The sequence below is a fragment of the Microtus oregoni genome, unplaced genomic scaffold (genome assembly GCF_018167655.1).
Source record: "Microtus oregoni isolate MIOR12 unplaced genomic scaffold, Mior012 000028F_ref0000031, whole genome shotgun sequence".
Lineage (NCBI taxonomy): Eukaryota > Metazoa > Chordata > Mammalia > Rodentia > Cricetidae > Microtus > Microtus oregoni.
In genome coordinates, this window is record NW_024543087.1 from 28,868,859 (window position 1) to 28,893,517 (window position 24,659).

Here is a 24,659-nt window from a genome sequence, read left to right on the forward strand (position 1 = left end):
CGGGCCAAGAGCGATTTTAATGTGGGCCAAAATGATGACTGAATATTGATTTTTCCCTTGTTTCTTGAAAAAAATTATAGAAAAGAATTCAGAACAGAGTACTTAAAATAAAAGATATTCTCCTGATTGTACAGAATGAGGCGTTGAACTTAAGCTTGACAAAACATAAACCATGCCTTATGATGAAGATTCTTAATCCAGAGCTCCTAAAACTGTAGAGCTTTCCCTTTCTATTAGGCTGTTCCTTCTACCCTGGTACGAGAGGCTGAGTTCCTAGACTCTAAGTCTCTGATATCCCACCCCCCCCCAAAAAAAAAATCAGCATTCAGTGTTTTCCATCACATTGCCAAAGTTCTTCAGTCTCTGGGAACTTTGCCTGATATGAGGTCAAAGTCATGTTTATTCTTGTCTTCTACAGCTGGCTACCCAGTATGAACTACCACCCGCAACTAGGTACCATCCTATCAGTGAATGTCACTGGTCATGGCAGAGGCAGACCAGAAAATGCTATCAATTCTCCCAACCAGACACTGAAAGACAGAGACAAACAATGGATTTACATCATGGCAAAAGGTCGGTGCACCAAGGAAGGATTGGTTGGAGCTGTGGAATAAACCTTCTGTACACTGTGTGAATATATGTCTCTATAATTGGTTTTATAAACAAATTGACTGGCCAATAGCTGAAGAGGATACAGTTAGACAGGAAAACCAAACTGAGAATGATGGGATGAGGAAGGGTGGAGTCAGAGAGATGCCAGCCAGCTGCTGGGCTACTAGGACATATAGAAAATGAAAATGAGGTAACAAACCATTAGCCACGTGGTGAAGCATAGATAAGAAATACGGCTTAATTAAAGAGTAAGAGTTAGCTAGTAACAAGCCTGAGTGATCTACTGAAGATTTATAAGTAATATTAAGCCTTTGTGTATTTATTTGGGGGCTGCTGACAGGACAGGAAAATTCCACCTACAGTTTAGCCATGGAGGGATGGAGAAGAACTGCAAAATTGAAGACTGCAGATCACCATCACAGCTTCGTGCAGTGGGAAAAGGGCTGTTTCTGTTTATCTTGTCAAACTTTGAGTAGTTTTGAATGATCCTGAATATGTATTCAAGTGGTATGGTACAGGACAATTGTCTATGTTCTTCAATTATGTTTTAAATAAATGCTGATTGGCCAGTAGCCAGGCAGAGTATAGGTGGGACAACAAGATAGGAAGTAGAGGCAGTTCAATGAGAATTCTGGGAAGGAGGAAGCCCATTCCTCCCTAGTCCTATCCCAACCACAGAAGAAGGAAAATGTGATTGCCCTGCTGAAAAAGGTACTGAGCCATGTGGCTAACATAGATAAGAATAATGGGTTAATATAAGTTATAAGAGTTAATAAGAAGCCTGAGCTAATGGGCCAATCAGTTTATCATAAATACAGACCTCTGTGTGATTTCTTTGGAGCTAAATGGCTCTGGGACTTGGTGGGAGGACAGAAACCAGGCAGGACAGAAACCCAGACAACAGTGGTGGTTGCCAAGAACCCAAAATGTCTGGTTCCATCCTTTAGTATAAAGGATGAAGATAAAGATAACTAACAGCCAACCTCTACCTGTCCCTGTGTGTACTACACACACCTCTGGATAGTATTTGCTCCTGTATGTAAATTGGGTGCAAGAAGGGCTGTTTGAATAAAGTTTGAATAAAGAGGCAAGAAAGACCATAAGATCTTCAGGGTTCTTGAAATCCCGATGACGGTAATTTCCTGTGGTGAATTAATAAAGTGGATACTGATTAAGTATCCCGAGTAGCCTGATTCTAGGAAGAAAATGAACCCACCACACCAGCATGGGTATTCTCACCCATGGATCAGTAATTTCTCTTGTTAATTATAAAAGCCCTGGTCCTACGGCTACCTCGAGTACAGATAGTTTGGTGCATCTTATTCTCTTGACTGGTTTTTCTGGGTTTAGACTAGGGCACAGTGTGGGGCCTCTAAGCAAGAGGACACATTTTTAAACTGTGGGCTAAAATGAATGTGAAATTCCTATTACCTAGTAACAAGGTGTGGCAGAAGACAGACCCAGCTTCCTAACATAGGTACCATGCACAGTCCAAAATGATGAGAGTACCTGCAACTTCATCATAGGCTTCCATTGATGTTGGCAACTCTGCACAGTGTAGAGAAGTATGGCCAGCTCGCAGACCCTCTTGCACCATTTTGAGAAATGTTTGGGTGAATGAAATCTGGAGTGCTACAATAAGATCTTCGCTGCATCTCTCCTGTGTCCACATTCTCTCTCCTCCCGCAGCTATCTCCTACCCATTGTCTTTGAATATCATAGTAGAATGTGGAATCACTGTCTACCTGATTCTCCCTTCTCCATTCATCTTCATTATACCTGCCACAGTCATTTCTCATTTTATATATGAGTATTTCTGCCAATACCTGAGTTTAATGTCCTCTGCTTTTTATTTCTTACTGAGTTAAGCTTCTTATTTCTACTTAATTGCATCCTTTGAAAGATGTATAACTGATGATAAATGGATAGTAAACTATATTTGAAAGTATATTTCATTTTTAGTTTTAAATTACCTTCTTGTAGAATTTGGTTCCTGGGCTATTAGTTATTTCCCACCAGACCTCGGACACTCCTCTCTTCTTGGAATGTGTTTACTGCTAATGAGGACACTATTCTCGGGCAATTTGTAGCTGTGAGTGACCTTCATACTAAGAACCCGATCTTACTTCTCTGGTTCTCTTAAGATTTGTACTTTGTTTTTACTGATCTTTGATCTCACTGTACTTCAATCAAATATTCTCCCCACTCTTCTTAGCACTTCCTTAAAGGCCTTTTACATTTTCTACTTATGTCCCATTATTTCACTTAGAGTTTGATGCTTCCTAATTAATGAATCACTATCTCGCCAAATGCATGAGCGTGCGTTCACGCGCTTGCACACACGGAGGGGGTATTTATAAACAACTAAAAAGTAAAATGTATCCACAATTGATTAGTTTCCACTTATCAAGCTGTAATTTACTATGTAATATTTCAATTTCCATCTTATTATTTTCTCTCTTTTCTTTTCTTCGAGATAAGATTTCACTGTAGCTTTGGAGCCTGTCCTGGAACTAGCTCTTGTAGATCAGGCTGGCCTCGAACTCACAGAGATCTGCTTGCCTCTGCCTTTCAAGTGCTGTGACATCTGTCACCCCATTGATTGCCATGGTTGAATTTGGCTGTTCTGGCTGGCTAGGCAAGTGTGCTCTTCCTCCCTCTGTGTGCGTCCCTTTCGAAGCTGTGCATGCTTGGTCAAATAGGACGACCTTCCTCAAATTGAGGAGGACAGGTCTTCTGTCAAGGGTAAATGAGTAGCTGTGCTTCCCTGCTAGGACCTCTAAATAAGCTCTCAGTTTGCCTCTTGAGCTCTAGAAAATAGTGATCCACCATCTCTTAAGAGACTACCTGACATCATTCCCTTTCATTTCTCCTTTTGAAATTTTTCCTGATGTCTTCTGGATTTCTTTCTATGCTATTATTCACATCTCTTAACCAACCTATCCTAGTTTTTAACCCTGAGCTGCATTCATTCTGGATCAGTTGTCAACTTCATCTTCCACTAGCCAGTTGGTTTATAATATGACATCTATGTCATCTATTGAGTTTTTAATAGCGATATTTGCATTTTTTCTTGGTCAAGCTCCAAGCTTCAATTTTGCATTGAACTCTTCCTTCCTAACTATTCCTACTGTTCTACTGGCCTCTTCTGTCAGTTTTAATATGCCCATTTTATAATCTTCCTTAGACTCTGCCTTTGGGGTGCTTGCCCCTCTTTCTCTCCTCTGCTTGATGCCTGGTTTTCCCTCAGGTGGAGCTGTGTCTTTTAGTGGCCTGTTCCTTTTTGGGTATGAGCTCATTTTCAGGAAGAATTGTTCTGTTTGTCCTGTGGGATTTCCATGGTCCTGCCTATGAAAAGTATTTTAGCTATTTTAATGGTGACAGGGAGTGTGGGTGGGAACACTGTTTTAATTGTCTTCTTCACCTTTTCTGTTGATATAGAATTACATTCCTGATTTTACACTGCCTGGTCCAAGGCTTTTGATATTTTGGATTCTAATCCAATGACAAGCTCTTCACCACCTCTTCAGGTCGGTGGAAGAGCAGATGTGGCTGAATGAGAACTCTGAAAACCCAGACCATATTCAATTTATTTTCATCAAAGCTACATTATCAAAAGACGGGAAATGGGACCCCAGTGCCAGAGCCTCTGAACATCCACGAGAACATGCAACCCCACAGAGTGGGCCTTTCCCATTCTTGCTGTGATGTTTTTTACTGTCTGTAACACAGAGAATTTATTTTTCTATCCTTCAGTTACACATGCAGAAAAGAACTTTGCTTTCTGAGATAGAACATATTTTCAAGCTTATAATAGCACAGGGGTCTTTCTGCTTTGACACACCATGTCTTGATGACTAAGGCAGCTACAGTTTTGGAAAGTCTGCCAGACTTTTCCTGTAGTTGATTTCTTCTTACAAATAGACCACAAGACTGCAGTCTCAGGGTAGGACAAGATTCAGATCTGACCAATAACCATGTCCTAATTCTCTTGAAGTACTGTGTGATTGCTCTACAGGAGATCACCTAATATAGGCAGAGCCAACTGGAGATTTTGTGATTGATATGCAAAATACTGAGAAAATGAACTGTTGTTTTGAGCTCAAAATTGTATATGCCTAGAAATATCCTCTCCTGTTTAACAGGATAAGCCATCTACATGTATGAGCAAACACAGAGGAGGCTTGCCCTCAGACAGAGGCTTGCCCTCAGACAAACAGGATGATGTGAGGGAAGAAACAGCCATATTGGATCCTTGAGCCCAGTACGTGCCAGTCAGCACTACGCTGATACCTAGACCAGTGAATTCCTTTGCTCACATCAGTTTTAATTGTGTCTGTGTCGCTTATATCTGACTGACAGACCACTGAACTAAAGTGCAATAGGGTTGGGATACAGAACTATCAATATGGGTACACAGTATGTATTTAGTTACATTCAGTAGACTATTTTTGTCATTCGTGGTATGGCATGAGCAAGCCAAGTTCTACATCATGGTACTGATTTCTGAAGAAACAGCAAACAAATATTAGATCTAATCTGAGAGTCAAGAGATAGAGCAGGGTCACCGGAGAAAGTCAAAGTCAAGAGCCTAGAGATCTGAAGAGGGTTGAAGAGCTGGGATAAAGGTGACCTCAAAGTCATGGTCAGGAAACAGGAACCAGAGATCAGGGGTGAGCAAAACCAAAGGCGACAGCAGTGGACAGGTGTGCAGTTCCCCACTGGGACTGTCAGACTCAGAGCCACTGTCAGCTCAGGACAGTCGCCCCGTTTAAAGAGCCCTGGGAGACTTTTCCACTCCTGCCATGTGACACCACCTAGTGTCTGAGAAACGACATTAGCATAGAATTGATGGCCCGGACAGTGTCCTTAGGCAAAGTGAGCCATGTATTATTTTTCCTTTAATTATGTAATACACGAATATATAACTAGACAGCCATCAAAACAAATGTAATTCAGGTTAATTATCAGTTTCCAAGCCAGAATTAATTTCTGAATCACCTTCAGAAAGATGTGTCCAGACATAAGGGACTTATTTCTAAGGTAAGCAGTATGAGAAATGTATCTCTGGGTTGCGGTGGCAGTTTCCTCTCACTGTCCCCAGCAAGATATACCTTCTCCTCATGTCCATGTTTCCCAGGAGGAGCCGACGGGAGATGCGGAGCTAATGAGAGCAGCCAACAGGGCTTTCCAAACAGTTGGAAGAAGCACAATAAAGACCATTAAACATACGTCCTCGGGAAAGGCTGTTAATGAGAGAATTAATAAATGCCTGCATCTGCACTTGAAAAGACTCTAATTGATTCACTCAGTAATTATTGGAGGAACTGCCAAACAATTAGTTTGTGACGTGGGGGACAGAGAAAAGTCTAAGTTGCCAGTAAGGAGTTTGCATTCTTTTTAGAAATGATATTAGAAGAGAATGTATGGGATTTCCTTCGGGACCTATTTATATATGTCCAAACTTTACAGCAATTCTGAATTGACTTTTAGAGAAATGTTTTCTTAGACATAATAAATCCTGTCACCGTTATTGTTTGCCCAGCTCGATGAGGGCAGGGATGGGTGACAGTATTCAGGCAATCTGTACATAGCTTCTACAGGTGCTGAACACATTTCGGTGAATGGCCGGTTAATAGCTCAAGGTTCCTTTCATTCCATGGTTGAATCTCACAGCATCCCATTAGCTTTCATGTTGAACTCTCCTCAAGAAGCACAGGCCTTAAGGACTGTGGTCTTTCAAAACATCACTTGTGGTTTAAGTGCCAAGCATTCACCGGCATTCCACTTTCTGTGACATTTTCTAGCAAAAACTTCCAAGTAGCACGGCCCCCTCATTGAGGATGGGAAAATCGCTGCTCTGTGTAGCTCCCTTTTAATGAGCTGCATTGGACATCCTTATCAGTATTTGCTTTACAAGGAATAAAGGGAATAAAGGCACTTAGTGTGTATTTATTACCCTTTAAGAGCCTGCTCATTACGGAGGCCCTTAGTTTATCTCTAAGAAAACTTGGAGACAGTTATATAGTGTGGAACGATTTTCAAAGAATATGTTCCAACACACTGCTGTACTTACTATTTTAAGCATATGAATTATATTTGTGTGGAAATAGCATATATGTTATATATGGTATGCAAGTAATTTACACACAAATAGAAACAAGTACTTAACTCTATCTTCATAATTCTATCTAAAATAAAGAGATAAAATAAAATATATAACTTATAGATAATGTAATTATTATAATATACATAATTTGTCTGGTTAGGGTTCTCTTGACTCAAGGTAAGTTCATCAGGGAAGAGAGAATTCAGTTGAGGAAATACCTCCACCAGATTGGCATGTCTGTGGCAAGTCTGTGGGGGTATTATCTGCCTCCACAGTCCCTGCTTCAGTTCTTGCCTCCAAGTTCTGAACCTGTTTGAGTTCCTGCCCTGACTTCACTCAGTGATGAAGTACAAGCCAAACAAATCTTTCTCTCCCCTAGTTGCTTTGGTCATGGTAGCACTAGAAAGCAAACTAGAACATAAATAATACATAAGTATATCTTTATCCACATATAGTTGGTGATGATTGTTTTGATTTATTTTTTAAGACAAAATCTCATTTTATAGCTAAGGTTGACTTTGAAATTGCTTTGTAATTGGTTGGAATTCTATAGCCAATCTAGATCTTACTATATATTTAATTATCCTACTATTTAGTGAGTATAGCTATTACTATTTATTAGATATGAGTATTATAAATTTGGGTGCTTTGTTTGCCTTAAAATGTATTATGCATATTTTCACATCAATATATTTTCTTCTTTGTTAATTTTAAATGCATGGAATGGGTGACATCAATGCACAAAATTTGATGAACCATCTGGCAACCATTGTGCACAACTTCATGGCCTCAACTAATTTTTAGGATAAACTTCTAGAAGCATAGTTCCTGATCAGATGACTCAAGATCTAATGATTCTCACTAACTATTGCTAGTTTATCTTTGTAAATGTTTATCACTTTTCTCTTTTGTCAGTAACAAGAGAGGATTCTTGTTTCTCAGATGCCATCTCTATAAGTATGACTATGTCATATTGAGTTCTTAAGATTTGAAGACTTGCTAGTTTTTTTTTAAAGATACACTAGTGCTTATTTAATTTTTCATTTATAGTAAGTTAAGCAGATCTTATTCATAGTTACTGGCCATTAGAATTTCACTTTCTGTTTATTCTCTATATGCGTTGTGAGTCATTCCACAATGCTTACCTCTTATTACTGATATTTGCTGATGGAAATAATAATAGAAGCTAATGTTTGATGATGTGTTGAGTGTAACAAGCTAGGCCTATCTAACCTAATGAGGTACATGTGCTACCATCCTTCATCCCTGAAAGTAACTGTCACTAAAGCACTGAGAGGTTATGTAACTTACCCAAGTAACCTTAGTTACTTGTCTAATTGCTATAACAAAACACCATGACCAAAGCAATTTACAAAAGAAAGCACTTAATTTGGAGTTCATGGTTCTGAGCATTAAAGTCCATGACCATCATGGTGGGGAACATGGCACCAGGCATACAGGCATGGTACTTGGTACAGTAGCTGAGAGTTAGCAATCTTGACACAACAACCATGAAGCAGATATAACTAACTGCAAATGCAAACCTGCCTCCAGTGACACAACTCCTCCGAGAAGGTCACACCTCCTAATTCTAAACAGCTACACCAACTAGGGACCAAGTTGCTGTGGGAGCTCCTTCAGCTTCTTCAGCCAATAGCCTTTAAGATACGAGCCCACTTGGGCATGGTCTCTTATACTATAAACGCAGTGGTAAAGCCTGCACTGCTCTCATACTTCCAGCTCTCACTTCTGGCTGCTAGACTCTGTTCATGTTCCCCATTCATGCAAAGAACTGTGATCTAGGACAGTGATCTATGAGTTTCCCCTAAATAAATAACCTTTTTTAATACATAATTCAGAACTAGTGTGGGATTATTTTGTATCTTTTACCATTACCAAGTATTCAAACATATGAGCCTATGGGGGTCATTTTAATTCAAACCTCCACATAGAACATAAAAATGTTCTATATTGAAGAGGTTAACAATTTATCATGCATATTATAAAGGGCATTTAGGTTTCTTTTTTATTTTGGTTAGAGGTTTGTTAATTTTGTTTGTCTATTTAATGAGCCAACTTTTTGTTTGTTTCTATATATTATCTTTTCCTTTTTTTCTGAGAAAAAATCAGAGAAACATCACCCTTCACAATAACCACAAATAGCATAAAATATCTCAGAGTAACTCTAACCAAACAAGTGAAAAACTTGTATGACAAGAACTTTAAATATTTGAAGAATATTAAATAAAGAAATTGAAGAAGATGCCAGAAAGTAGAAAGATCTCCCATGCTCTTGGGTAGGTAGAATTAACATTGTAAAAATGGCAATCTTACCAAAAGCTATCTACAGATCCAATGCAATGCCCATCAAAATCCCAGCAAAATTCTTCTCAGACCTTAAAAGAACAGTACTCAACTTCATATAGACAAGCAAAAAACCCAGAATAGCCAATACTGTACAATAAAAGATCTTCTGGAGGCATCACAATCCCTGACTTCAAACTCTACTACAGAGCTACAGTACTGAAAACAGCCTGGTATTGGCATAAAAACAGACAGGAGGACCAATGGAACCAAATCAAAGACCTGGATATTAATCTACACATCTTTGAACACCTGATTTTTGACAAAGAAAGCAAAAAATATCAAATGGAAAAAAGAAAGCATATTTAACAAATGGTGCTGATATAACTGGATATCAACATGTAGAAGAATGAAAATAGACCCATATCTATCACCATGAACAAAACTCAAGGTCAAATGGATCAAAGACCTCAACATAAAGCCAGCTACACTGAACCTGATAGAAGAGAAAGTGGGGAGTACACTTGAACACATTGGCACAGGAGACCACTTCCTAAATATAAACCCAGTATCACAGACACTGAGAGAAACAATTAATAAAGGGGACCCTCTGAAAGTGAAAAGATTTTGTAAAGCAAAGGACATGGTCAACAAGACAAAATGACAGCCTACAGAATGGGAAAAGATCTTCACTAACTCCACATCAGACAGAGGTCTGATCTCCAAAATATACAAAGAACTCAAGAAATTGGTCATCAAAAGAACAAATAATCCAATAAAAAAATGGAGTACAGACCTAAACAGAGAACCCTCAACAGAGGAATCAAAAATAGCTGGAAGAAATTTAAGGAAATGCTCAACATCTTTAGTCATCAGAGAAATGCAAATCAAAACAACTCTGAGATTCCATCTTACACCTGTAAGAATGGCCAAGATCAAAAACACTGATAACAACTTATGCTGGATAGGTTGTGGGGTAAAGGGAACCCTCCTCCATTGCTGGAATGCAAGCTGGTACAGCCCCTTTGAATGTTGGTATGGTGATTTCTCATAAAATTAGGAAACTACCTTCCTCAAGACCCAGTAATACCACTTTTGGGTATATATCCAAAGGATGTTCAGTCATGCCACAAAGACATGTGCTCAACTATGTTCATAGCAGCATTGTTTGTCATAGCCAGAATTTGGAAACAACCTAAATGCCCCTCAACTGAAGAATGGATAAGGAAAATGTGGTACATTTACACAATGGAGTACTATACAGCAGAAAAAATGACATCTTGAATTTGCAGGAAAATGGATGGAGTTAGAAAATATCTTATTCTTGATCTCTATTAAACACTGCCTTTTTTCTTATTACTTTCGTTAACTTTATTTTAAATTTGGCTCCTACCCCCCATGAAAACCTTGAGGTACATCATTAAGTTATTTATTTGAGATGTCTTATGTGTGTGGGTTTTTTTTTAAACAAAATATGGTTTTAAATGTTTTTCTTGAGTTTTCATGTTTTATTTGTTCATATCTTCCCAGGGAAAGAGTATACAATAAGTATTTCACAACCTTAATATACATCAACTTACATATGACATTTCTCATGGGGGAACTCATATGTAAAGATGGTTATCCCTTATATTCTTTGGATGATAAAATTTCATATTTATGAGGGACTACTTCATTAGAAGCAGGTCAGTCAAATGAAAACAGAAAGTTTTATAGTTAGAGTAATACATATTGATATGAATGATAACATAAATAAAAAATATTTTTATCACATAGTCTTCCTAGATTACCGAGATACAGAGATTTTTCAACTGTATTGTTTTATTTATTGCTCAGAATAACTTTGTAATGTATACTAAACAACTATTCTTAGAATTTGTGGGTAAGCAAACACAGATGACTATGGGCATATAAAACCACAATTCTGGTGTGCTAATTTTTGCTATGTTTCTACCTGGTATTTACTTTTTCTCATTCATGGGAATTTTAGTTGGACAATAGTTTTGCTTTCCCCATCTCAGCTCATTTGGTGTCAAGTGAGGTCACTTATCGCCCTAATCTCCTTGCACACTGCTTGGTTGGGAGAGTAATGCAGGGTCTCCCTGGCTTCAGTGAGCAGCCCTAGGCTGGGAATGACGGGGCAATGGCTCTTGCTCTGTACTGAAGAATGTAGCAGTTGCCTCCTAACCAAAAGAGGAAACTTAGCTTGAAGGAGTGATGGGGGAGAGTCCTGTTCACTTCACAGGGCCCTTTACTGAGCTGTTTCAATGGCTACTGCTCACTTACATCTGCTCACACAGTCTGTTTGCTTACAGTGGTAGAGCTGGTTCTGTGAAAACTGTACTGATTGCACAGTTAATTAATGGGGATCCTGACACCAGATCTGACTTCTAATTGTGACTTCTTTTGACTCTGCCATGCTGCCTCTGAAATTAATGTCTTTGTTTAGGACTCAAGCATGTAAACCCTCTCTAGATCTCTTTGCTCTATCTTTTGCCTCCTTTCAAAGTCTATTTAACAACTTTTAGAAAGGCAAATCCATCATATAGAATTCATTCATTCTGAGTCAGTATGCACTCATTTGGAAAGGATATTCCAATACACTAGCAATCACAATATGTGTCAGAGATAAGCTAATTTCAGAACTTTTGTGTTAATTAAAATTACTTTTATTTCAGGACAAAGAATTGCTGGATCATTTTAAACCATAGAAACATAATACAACACTCATCACTCTGTGCTATGTAGGAGAGATGGGAAAATCAAATTCAATTATAAATCAATTCTCTGAAACTGAGAGGACATTTAGCCTAAGAAACAGTATTAATTATAATATTTTGCTTCACAGACTATCAAAGAAAAGCATCTTTAATCAAAAATGTCACTAAATACCAGAGCAAACTATTGTTAAAATATTAACAATTAAAAATGAAAAGTATTAAAATTGAATGGAATGAATTGTTCTTAAATAAAATTTTATGGCCGATGAAGGGAAGGTAAATGGAAGCATGTTTCTAAAGGCTTTAGAGACCCCATCAAAGGCCAATAGTTACCAATGATTTGGGTTTAATATGGCCATGTCTATGAAACCATAGTTTGCAAAAGCCAGAGTGACTAGAATGCCCACTCTGAGTTAACGTCTTCTAGACATGACAGGGAACCTGCTCCTAGGAAATCTCAATATGGTTGCTTAAATAGGACCTGCATAATGAGAAAATCAACTGATATCCCAACACGGATGAGGGATATTTCCCAAGGCCCTCCTCCTAGATAAAAAATTATAGGCAATCAGTGGATGACAAGAGAGGGAACATCAATTTTCTCCAGGGAAAGTAAGACTAAACTGATTAAGTAGGTTCTATATCAATGTATATAACACACAAACACATACATACACACATATACATATGTAATACTAAAGATGAGGTCATGAATTAGAGAGGAAGTAGGGGGACACTGAAGGATTGGATGGAGAGAGGAAAGGATAGAAATGATGTATATATGGTATTCATTATAAAATTCTCCAAAATATTTTTAATAAGAAATGAGTGAACAAGTAAAAAAAAAAAACACATGGAAAATAATATAAGGGGAGAAAAGGGGAGCCATAGGAAATGCCAGTGGACAGAGAAGCCAGAGCTAGGTCATCACACACACACACACACACACACACACACACACACACACAGGCTGAGAGTCAGACGAGCTCATGGCAGAGACCCTGGAGGTCCTCCCGTGTGGACTTTGGACGATATCTCCTCAGATATAGTTTTATTTTAATAGCAACTCCCTGGGTTGACACTGCATAGTGTGAAAATAGACAAGCTGAGGACCGCAGGATGTCAGCTAGAATGCCTAATGTCTCCTGCACAGAAAGGAAGATACCTTGTCAAGATATGTGTATCAGGTATGCGTTGTTACTGTGACCAAAACACCTAAAAGAAACAGCTTGGATATGGAAAGATAAATCTTAAATGGTTTCAGAGAGCTTCCTCTGAGGCTGCTTGTACCCATGTGTTTGTACTGAACATCATGGCAGTGGGGGCATGTAGTAAATGCTCCTGGCATACAGGAAGTGTGGGGTGGGGGGAGAACAGGAAGGGGTCAAGATCTATGCCATCAAGGACCAGACTCCAGGTATCTACCTCCTCCATCTGTATTCTACCTCCTGAGGTTTCCAGACTCTCCCCCAAAGCACCACAAGCTGAAGAGCAACCCTCCAATACATTCTTTATGCCTGGGAGTCGGGGGCAGACATTCACTTTATGATTAAAATTTATTTAGACACGCGTAGTTGGGTTAGGGAGGCTTAAATAGACTTGAGATGGAAAAGAAACAGTTTCCAGTACTCTGGGCTTATACTCAACACGACAACATTCATACCTAAGTCCTTATTTTTAATGGGAGCCGCTGTGAGTGGCAGCCCTGGGCAGAGGCCAAGCCTACCTTGGATGGAGCTATGTGGGCTGCCCAGCTCCTTTGTGCTTTAGTGGTTTTGCTTGGCTTGGCCTTTTACAATTTGGTGGCTCAGGAAGTAAAAATGAGGGACTCAGCAGATTTTCATTTTTTTCTTCAAATATTCCTTTAATGTTAGTATTTCTGGGACAAGGATTCTTGGTGTCCTAATTAATTGTCCTTGATGTTGCTTTCAAAGCATCCTTTTGCATTTGTGACTCTGCCCACGGCTATTGCTTTTATTTATATACGCTGGTAACTAACTACCCATGACATAGAAAAGGTCCTGTGTGTCTCTGTGACCAGGTAGACGAGGTTGAATTCAGTGGCAACTTCGGAGAGAGGCAGCTTTAAGAAATGCCAACTGGCAAACAAAGGAAGCTGGAAAACTAGCTGGCAGGACTGCCGGGCTCTGCCTGCTTCCCACTTCCATCCCTGAGGTCTGCCTTAAAACTCTTTTGGTACTGCACAATGTATTTTCAACTGCATTTGAAGTAATTAACGCCGGGAACAGGATTCTGTTGTCACATTTAATTATCAGATAGCTGCTTTCCTTGGGGATATCTGACAGTTGCCCAAAGCATTGGTCTTAATCTAAAACCACAGCGAGACCTCGGACACACTGAAAGCTGCCAGAGTGGCATTTATTAAATATAAATGTCTACATGTCTAAAGAGGAGCTAGACAAAGCGTGCTGGGCTTCTTGAGAAGAAGCCCCTCGGAATAAAAGGAAGTTATACCTGCATTCAGCTGAGGTAGCTTCCAGGTCACCTGGGTGTGGGAAGAGTTAGCGACCTAAACAGGCCTTAAAGCCTGGAATCTGCATGGAGAAGGTAAAGGGTTGTGATCCTGAGTTCTAGGACCCCCATCTACCAAAAGCTAAATTGGAGAGCTTCTGTCAGTCTGCTCACTGGAAAGCAACCAGTGGGAGGAACATACTAAGTGGCAATGATTTGAAATGAGGAAGCTCATTTCCATGCATCTTAGGAACCTTCAGTGAATCAACGAAATATATGCACTGAGAAAAAAAATATCTGCTACCCTCTGGGCAGTATCTCGTAATAAGCTTGCAATGTGGAAGCCATTAACAGTATTAGATATTAGGTGCCTAATGAATTGTGCCCATTATTGGAGATCTTCTGTGATAACAATTCCTTAAAAGCTACAAAGTGCCTGCATCTTTCTGTCAAAGAGGGAAGAGTCTATTAAAGATATCAGGAATTACCTCCACGAGGAACCATGGTTAAAGGAAGGAGGCAAGAGCTGGTACTTACTATGTGAGGACTATGGCCACCGCATCATTCAGTACACTCTCCCCAAACAGCAGTGTGTAGAGGTCGGGGTCCACGTGTAGTTCATGGAAAATGGCCAACACTGTCACTAGGAAGACACACATAAAGGTGACAAGTTGGTTAGGGCACAGTCATGAGATTGCCTTTGGTGTGATCACTTTTAAGTAGTGATCTTCTCAAACGTACCCTCCATACCAACATGAGATCTTCATTCAAAAAAAAAAATAGATTGTCATTGCTCTGCTCTCAGGGCAGACATCTTATCCATACCACACTTACCTTCCAGTGATGCCTCTCTGTACACCTGGCCCACCCTTTGCTGCCCCCCCTCAAGTCACTCTGAATTTGCTGCAACTTTCCAAACATACTAAACTTTTTTAACTATTTTTTTTGCATTTGACTCCTCCTAAAAGGGCAGAAATGCCCTTGGCATTGACTTCCACTATTCCTTCATTCCTTATATGTCTCTCCCAATTCTCTCTCTCTCTCTCTCTCTCTCTCTCTCTCTCTCTCTCACACACACACACACACACACACACACACACACACACACACACGGGAAAGGAGGATACACACACTTATGGGGGGGCCATACACATATACTCTTGCTTCCAAAGATCCTTTTATTCATTCTTTAAGAGTCTTGAAAGCAACTCCACCTCAATCCCTGATCCCCTCAGCTTTGAGTGGGTTCATTCCTTTAAAATCCCTGCATTTGGATCAAATCACAGACTCATAGAAAGGACTGGGATCCTTGGTAGTAGGGTCCAATTTGCAACCGTCGTATTTATTTAGCCAATTTGGTCAGCATGCAGTAATTATCTGATGCACGCACAAAGGAATGGAGAAATGAGTATTGTTGCAGTGGTCTACTACTGTGAAGGGAGAGGCAACCAGGTCCTGGCTCTCATTTGCTCCTAGAAGCATATTCAGCCATAAAAATAAACTTGGTGTTCTCCAGACCTGAACTTTCTCAGTTACTACATGCTGTTTAGATCTGAGCCCTTTGTAAATCAATCAGGGCAGCAGACACCACTCACTGATTATTTGTGCTCCTCAAAAGTACCTGGTGTCTCAATATCCAAAACAGTTATGCAAAGTGTGAGCAGTACTCATTAGGAAAATGACCCACTGAACTGATTGCCAAGAGGGAAAGAGAGTGGTACAAAATGATACAGGCGGATCTCTGTGAGTTCGAGGCCAGCCTGGTCTACCAAGGGAGTTCCAGGACAGGCTTCAAAGCTACAGAGAAACCCTGTCTCGAAAAAAAAAAAAAATGATACTGACCGTAAAGTTTTTTTTTAAGGCAGAATGGGTATTTTCAGTTCTTTTCTTTTCTCTCCTATTTCATGAAGTGTGAGGCCAATCCATGTATGGCAAACAGAGTGCTTGGCGGGCAGAGCAGGGCAGTGAGTTAAGTGTGCAGGTTTTGCAAGTCATCAAGAAATTTGGAAGTTGTCCTGTCTGCCATAGTAGGAAACAACTGAAGGTCTTTATTAAGGGGGTTGACACATTCTGGTTTGCACTTAGACATGAAGCTCAGATATCAATGCAGAGGCAGAATAGAGAGATGGCTCCAGGCATCCCCAGCAATTCCAGTAAAAGATCCAAGACAGGAAGAGGTATGAAATCAGGTTCTAAGTTCTTACACACACACACACACACACACACACACACACACACACACACTGCTAGTCCTGCACATCAGTGCAGGCACAGCTAGACCAGTGACCACAGTTCTTATACACAACTTATTGGTTCTCATATCCCCATCCTGCAGGACTCTGCTGCAATCTAGCATGCTGTTAGCGAGTGGATAAGCAAGAGAGAGTGTTGTAAGGGCAGAGTAGTTTAAAATAAAGTATTACATACTTGAAAATTGCTGGAGAGTAGATTTTAAGCGTTTTTTTGCTACAGAGAGCAAAACGATTGATCAGTGTGTGAAGGGATGCACATGCTCACTGGCACAATCAGCCTTCCTGCCGTTCATGGGCATCAACCATATCACACACCATAAACACAGATGAGTTTTATCTGTTAATTAAAACATTTTATCTTTTCTTTAATGCTTTAATGTTGTTGTTTAAAGAAACTACCATAAGAATATAACGACAAAACAAATGAAGTCAGAAAGAGAGACGGGGGTCATGGGTTAGAATGGCGACATGTCCTGATTCCCTTTTAAAAACCAAGGATAGAATTATTTTCACTATTCCAGCTGAGAGGGCCCTATTAATCACACCAGGCAAATAACAGGTCTCCCCTCAGTTCCTGAGTAGCTTCGAACACTTGCTATAACCAGCAGCCTCTGCAGGTGGAGATGGGAGGGGCAGCATGTGTCTCTCTTTGCGATTGCTTTCTCCATCTTAAGTTGAGCCAGGAGCCTGCACCTCACCAAAGCAATGAGGTTTCTACTGAGGCTTTTGTTAACACCATTCTCCTTTTCCTGTAATCTTGTGGAATAAAATACGAGCTATTCCTTAGCAGAAAATTCTTGCACTGCAGCTCATGTGCTAACTTTAGCTTCTGGTTGCATTTGTTCCTGAGCTCTGAAGATAGCATGTGACCCATCTCTACTCTTGGGGAGGTTTCCCAGGTTCATATGTGGCATAGGGTTTGATTTCCTATCCCCAAGTTCCTGCTCATTGATATCCACTCTGTTCTATGAGACTGATTCTGTACTTTCCCAAAGAGAGCACAAGGTTATTTTGAGGAAAATTTTTTAACTATATATCCACAAAACTGATCTGGCATCCACACTATTCCTTCTGAACAAAGAACTGAGCTCTGCTTCATAAAGAATATCCCACACAAAAGGGAAAGCTATTAGTTGGCGCATTCCTATCTACCCCATGAAGAACGGGAACAGCTGCAGAATAAAGTCAGCCAGTGTGTCCTAGACGGGGGGTGTTTTGTCAGGACAGCAAATGAGTTGAATAGGTGAGTCAGGAAATTAGCCACCCACTCTGCTAGTGAGCTGGGAACTTCTAAAAGAACTCATTTAGTTGGTTCACAGACAGTGCTCAGTTTCACACGGTGTCCTACATGCTCAGCTGCACTGTCCCACTAGAGACTTTTTCAAAACAGCCCAGTGTAACTCACAGCAGCTTTTCTCAGATCTTGCTGAGTTAGGGAGACCAGTCCTAACCCAAGGCTAGGTTAAAACTCAGAACTTATTTAAGATGAGTCTTTGTGACCTCAAGAGAACATTCTAGATAGCACATATAAGACTGAATAGGAAGGAGAGAGGGCACAATCAGATTTCCCGAATTCACAGTCTTATCAAAGGATCTGGTCATTTTGGCCTGTATCACTCTGCTGGTCCTCTTCCTCCTCATGGCTGCCACAACAGAGTCACTCGTTCTTCTCTTACACTTCCTAAGGCCAGATTTTTATTTCTTTATTTTTAATTTTATGTATCTGAATGTTTTGTGTACATACATGTACCACATGAGTGCCTGGTTCCTGGAGGGCCAGAGGAAAGTGTCAGATCTCCTGGGACTAGAGTTATAGATGGTTGTGAGCCACCATGTACATGCTAGGAATTAATATCCAGGTCTTCTGCAAGAACAACAAATGATCTTAGCTGCTGAGTCATCTCTGCAGCCCTAAGAGCTGATGTTTTAGCTACAGAAAAATCAACTTTGCTTCTCAAGTTGGTAATAGGGGATATAAGCGCCTATGACCTTATTTCCATTCAGTACAGGCAAGTACTTTCATCTAGGGCACTGGAAGAGAGTTACAACTTCCACTGACACATGCCACTGAACCATGGGTGATGGAGGAAGGTCATTGGTTAAATAAAAAGAAACTGCTTGGCCCTCATTGGTTAGAAGATAGGTGGGAAGAGTAAACAGAACAGAATGCTGGGAGGAAGAGGAAGTGAGCTCAGACTCCACAGCTCTCCTCTCAGGAGCAGACGCCTCAGAGAGACGCCATGCTCCCAGCTCCCAGGCAGACGCACGCGATGAAGCTCCGACCCAGGATGGACATAGGCTAGAATCTTCCCGGTAAGCGCACCTAGGGGCGCTACACAGATGATTAGAAATGGGCTAAATTAATATGTGAGAATTAGCCTAGAAGAGGCTAGATAGAAATGGGCCAAGCAGTGATTAAAAGAATACAGTGTCCATGTTATTATTTCGGGCATGAGCTAGCCAGGCAGCCGGGGTGCTGGGGACGCAGCCCGGCCGCTCCTATTACTACACATGGGAAAGTTTTGGAAAAGTTGTTTGAGCAGCCAATAGTGTAGGACTGCCATAGGATGAGTGGCAAGACAGTGGTGCCACTATATCTTTGAGAAGTTGGTGTGGTGGGATAGAGATCAAGACCACATCTTCAGAAGGCAGGGCTGAGTAGGGTTTTCTACTAGTTATCCAGTGTTATAGATTGAGTAGAATAAGCCAGAGGATAGAGAGGTTGAAGACAGAGAATAGAATAAAAGGAACTACCAGAACAGGGTCTGTTGGCAGAAGCTGTTAGTTCGTTTCCAGTTGCCCTGACCAGAAATAATCACACAGAAACTACATTATCTGCAATACTGTTTGGCCAATCATATTGCTAGCTAGCTTGCTCTTATATCTTTGGTTAACTTATTTCTATTATTTCATATTTTAACATGAGGCTCATTGCCTCCAGGCAAGTTTCCAGCTGACAGCTCACATCTTTCCCCTTTGGTGGCTACATGGCATCTGACTGGAGACTCCGCCTTCTTTCTCTCAGCATTCAGTTTAGTTTTCCCCACTTAGCTCTATTCTTTTGCCCTATCATAGACAAAGGCAGTTTTTTTATTCATTAACCAATGAAAGCAACACATAGACAGAAGGACCTCCCACACCAAGGGTCTGTCTGAAAAAGACAGAAGACAACTAATGGCAGCAGGGAAGTTATATGTTTCTTAGTAACACAAATTCATCTGCTGAGAGCTTGGCAACAATGCATGAATTGGGCCCTAGAGACTGGAAATTCTTGGATATCTTCAGAAGGATGAACTCAAGGTTCACGACAAACTATCAGAATCAAACCAATTCTCAATTGAAAAGAAATCCAAACACTGAAATACTAAAGTATTTTTATTGATCTCATCATCATACTGGAGCTCCAACAACAACTCAACCAGAAAAATAAAACATTCTTAGGGTAAAAAAAATATAGATAATGACTATTTAAGCCATCAGAATGCCAATGTGCTAATGGCTAAATGATGCTTTGTGTATTTTTAACTGCCTGTCTGAAAATGGTCACTTTCTGGAAGCCCTCTCAGTGACTCTGAAGTCTTTGGAGTGATTTAGTGACAGTTTGTGCCTTAGAACCTTTGTGAGTAGCTATCTGGCCCATATTTTCTTGATGTTTTACAAGGAATTTAAATTTCAAATGGTATTTCAATGTGCCAGTACTCAGCAACCTAGCACAAGATCTGCCCAGGTAGAGAGACAACAAGACACAATAGTTTCCTCTCTTGTCATTCCAGGTCATTATTCAGTCTTGTCAAATGCTGGCTCTCCTTGGAGTACTCGCTGTTGCTTTCTGTGCAAATCTGTACATATGACACTGTCCATGACACATGGAGAATCAGAAGTGTCTAAGGCTCCCGCAGCTGAAGCCTTGCTCGTCCTGACAGGTGTTATGCATCTATATATAAATGAGGGGGCATTCTTTTCTGTTTGTAAGTGAACACTGTGAACTTATTCTTTCCCACAAATGGCAAGCATTTATAGGGGAGTTTCTAAAACTGTTATTGCTTTGTGGGAATAGTCTGGAATATTGGAATTACTTTGAGTCTAGATCCTCCCTTTCCATGCGCTTGACTATAAAATCAATTCATGGATGGGTTTTGCCAGTGGGGCTCCATCAGTCATAATAATAGAATTATAACAGAAATCCTACCCTTTTGAACTAGGTCAAAGAATGATGCCATGTCTGGAAAACCCATCATTGAATGCTGCTTTGTAGGGTCATTCTAAATTGCACATTCCACAGAGCATCACAAATTACTTAGCCCTAAAACACGGCAATTTTATTTGACCTTCATGGTGATACATGCTTTAGGTATTGAGTTAGTAGTGATAAAGATGTTTTACGGTAGCACCCTGGTACAGCCCTTCCAGCCAGGTCTCCTTAGAAACAAGCTCTAATGGCCAAGGTGATGGCTTCAAAGGAGAGCTCAGGTATCCTTGGAGTCTCTTGAATTACAGCCAGGAAGATCTTCAAGGTCAGAACTATCTTCACAATAACAGTGAAGTGTCACTTGCATTTTTTTATTCTTACTCTTTGTTCATATGCAGTACAGTTTTCAAAAGGCCATATGATAGTACTAATGCAGCATATTGCATTCAGGGGCAGATGCAAGGATTCTCTGTCTTTTATTGCTCATTTCTCACACTGAAGAACTTTGCAAAAATATAAAGCAAAGCTGTCTTTTTTATAACGTATTTTTTGTTTCTCTTGGAAAAGAAATGTATCTTTCATAAGATATGTTATTTACAGTCACATGTACATTATTTATACTTTAAACTAATCAATAGAATGACATTTTGAGATTTGTATTAATTTCTAATGGGATAAACGATAATGGGTACATCAATAGAAGCTCTTTGAGGTCCTTCTTAATTTTAGTGAGCTGTGAAAGACCATGTTATAAAATGTCTGCGAATGACTATCCTAAGACAGGTGAGCATATAATGCCCTATTTCCTAGACACTACAACACCAGGTGAGGAAACAGAGCCTCTGTTAGTTTCTGGGAGCTCAGTTCGCACGTTGGATACACACCCAGAAAGGCTCCCTATGTCACAACATCTCTTGCTGTGCAGCAACTGACTCTGAGAGTACATACAGAAGATTTACAGAAATTCTCCTGTAAGGAGATGGTCGTCCTTTTACATTAACCCCGTGAGCCTGTTTTTAGAGCAACAATTCCATCACTGGTCTCTGTATTTGCGTAAGTCATTCTTTCGAAAGGAAAATATTGGGGAGTTGTTTCTTTAATGGAAGGGTGTGCTGAGAAGGCACAGACAATCATAATCCTGTCCTTGAATTCATGGCTGCATGGTGTTTGAAAATAATTGATTTCACCTTTTGCTCAAAACCCACAAGTACAACCCCTACTGGTCTCTGGGAGTAGAAAACAGTAACCAGAAGGTCACGAGCTTTGGAAATGAGAAAATCAAATGCTAACATATAAATGCTGCAAAGAGATTTATTTAATAATCAACCCAGGCAGTGACTAGTTCCCAGGTCTTGTATCTGGGAGCGTATGGATTGAAATCTGCTTGGCACTTCAGCTAGTGCCTTTAAATTTCTCCCAAAGGTATCTACAGAAAGAATATTCTAAATTTAACGTTAGCAGGGAACATAAACATGTAACAAAGACCCAATTTTCTCCCCAATGGGGTTTAATGAGCCATGTTGGAATTTAATGGGGATCTGTGCAGAATGCCCACTATCCAAGTGAAGACGATTCACCCTGCCTCACAGCGTTCTCCAACCAGAATGAGGCTTAAGCACCTTGCCATCGTAACACTGAAAACGGCAGGCAAATGTTTACCTACAAATCATACAATACATTCAGAGCAAAGCCCAGTGGCTGAAAAGATCAGCCATGGTTGGTGATGGGTCCCTTAGAAAAGCTCATCACCTGCAGGTAAACACAATTCTGTGGTTCATTACCTAGACCAGTTGTAAGGGATGTGAGAAGTCAAAAGACAGTTGTGTTAGTCACGATCATGGCTGACACAGAATAGGGGTGTTTCGCAAATTTTCTTACTATAAAAAGATACAAAACAGTTATCATGTACCATAATTTGCCAACCTCTAGATAAAGACCCAGAGGAATATTACGTAATAGTTCCAAAATAGAGAAAGTATCCAAGGACAAACAAGTATAACACTCGTGTGTGAGAGAGAACGGGTAAAGCAGACTTGAATGGTGGGGTCGTCAGGGACTAAGGACATTCCTCAGTGGTAGAGAGCTTGTCTAGCCTGCATGAGGGCCTGAAATTGAACCCCAACATTGCAAAGGGCAGGGTGATGCCATGTAGTCATCCTGACCGAGAATCTGAACAGTGCTCCCTTCCCAAATCTGTCAGCGAACTAAATCACACCTGGAATGTGTGAATATATGTTATTACATGGCTACAAGGGCTCTGAAATGTATATAAGGCAGATGACCTTTAAAAAGACATATCATCTTAGACCATCCAAAGTAATGGTCAGTCTTAGTTACATGAGTCCTTAAAGGTGAACCCTTGTGTCCTTTACTCAAATGTGTGCTGCTTACAAACTTTTGGGTGTGGGACCATCACTGAAGCATGGTCAGTCTACCAGAGACTACACCCTTAAAGAAACTTTTCTTCTTCCCTCAGAAGCCATCATTGTTTACAGTTATCCAGTCAGGGGTAAAGGCTGGTGAACCCCTCCTGTCAGAATGCTGACAGGTTGTTTATCTAGGTTTTTTGCAGGCAACCACAGCGTCTGTGAGTTACTGAGTGCAGCAGTCCTGTCCTGCCCAGAAGACACTGTTGGCTTCCACTTTGTTCTGACCACTGGCTCTTACTATCTTTCCGATTCCCTCTTCTGCAATTGTCCCTGAGCCTTGAGACTCGGACTGGAGAGTATGCTATATATGATCCTCTTGTGGCTGAGCATTCCACTGACATTTGGTCTGTGCACGTTGACTAGTTGTGTGTTGCTATAGTAACCACTACCCTCATCAAAGAAATTCCTTTGACGAGGCCTGAAAGATGTGGCAATCTGTGTGGAGAGATACCAACATAGAGGGACGTTTGATACTGTGTCTCTTTAGCAGAATAATAGTAGGTTCACCCCTGGGGACAAAAAATCCCCAGCTATGAGTTCTTTGCCAGCTTTATAGTACCAGATATGTGCTTTCTCCTGTGAAACAGGTTTTAAATCTAATCATGAAGATGCTGGTTACTCCCATAACGTTCATGCCACTATTATACCCATGGGCTTATCTTGCTATGGCAGTCATTAATTGCAGCTCATAGGATGTATAAATGGGTTATACTATCAATGACCTGTCTTCCTACAACAGCCTGCATGGCACCTTCCAGTAATGAATTAATAATTTTTTTAAAAAAGAACATGTTTCACAGATATAGTTTTGGAATTCATGATACAGAAACGAATCTTAGGAGAGGTGAGACAAGAGAAAGCAGATACTTCGGAAGACAGATCTAAATGATGAAGACATGCTGTTTTTAGAGTGTATGCACTAGGTGGTGTGTTCCCGCCTAAGACCCCGAGATCCCTGGGGGCTGGCCAAACCTTGAGCCTCTCTGGTGTCCTCTAGACTCTTTGGCAGGGCACTGGATACTTAAGTATGTAACAAATATTCTTCTCTCAGCAACATTTATTGCTTGTAAGTAAATTCACAATTTGTGTGCAAAAATGATTGCCATTAATCATGATTCTATAAATTGTTACCAGCAAAATGGCAGAACTTCATACAACAACAACAACAACAAAGGATGTGCGTATGTAAAATTTCATAGGCTAACCAGAGAAAACTAACCTGAGGGAAGTGACAAAAGGACAAGTCGGGAACACTGTAGGTGATAGAAGGGTTTGGTGGGCCTGAGAGAGGGGGTGGTCTTGGACAGCCATGGGCGACTCTGTTAGTGAGCAATGGGGCCTCAGCTCTGACGTTGCAATATCTGTATTCTGCCAGGAACTCAGATGATCTTAGAGATTCTTCTTAGGACTGCTGAAAGGAATCCAACCCACTAAAACCTTGACTCTGACCTTATGAGACTCAGAGCAAAGAACACAATCCAGCTGAGCCGGACTTTTAACCTTCAAAGGAGTGAGATAATAAACGTATGATGGCAAAATTTGCTGGCTATGTGGTCATTTATTACGTTGCTA

At 40.4% G+C, this 24,659-nt stretch overlaps 1 protein-coding gene across 3 annotated transcripts in view; it reads right to left on the reverse strand.

The window, feature by feature from the left end:
* Slc9a9 (solute carrier family 9 member A9) overlaps positions 1–24,659 on the reverse strand; it is a 555,668-nt gene that overhangs the window by 361,395 nt on the left and 169,614 nt on the right. For all 3 annotated transcript variants that reach the window (XR_005976519.1, XM_041677479.1, XM_041677480.1), the window contains exon 6: positions 14,755–14,860. Coding sequence is in view for 2 of the 3 variants with exons in the window: in XM_041677479.1 (XP_041533413.1) it covers positions 14,755–14,860 (106 nt within the window). In the remaining variant the exon portion in view is untranslated. The remainder of the gene's footprint in view (positions 1–14,754; positions 14,861–24,659) is intronic.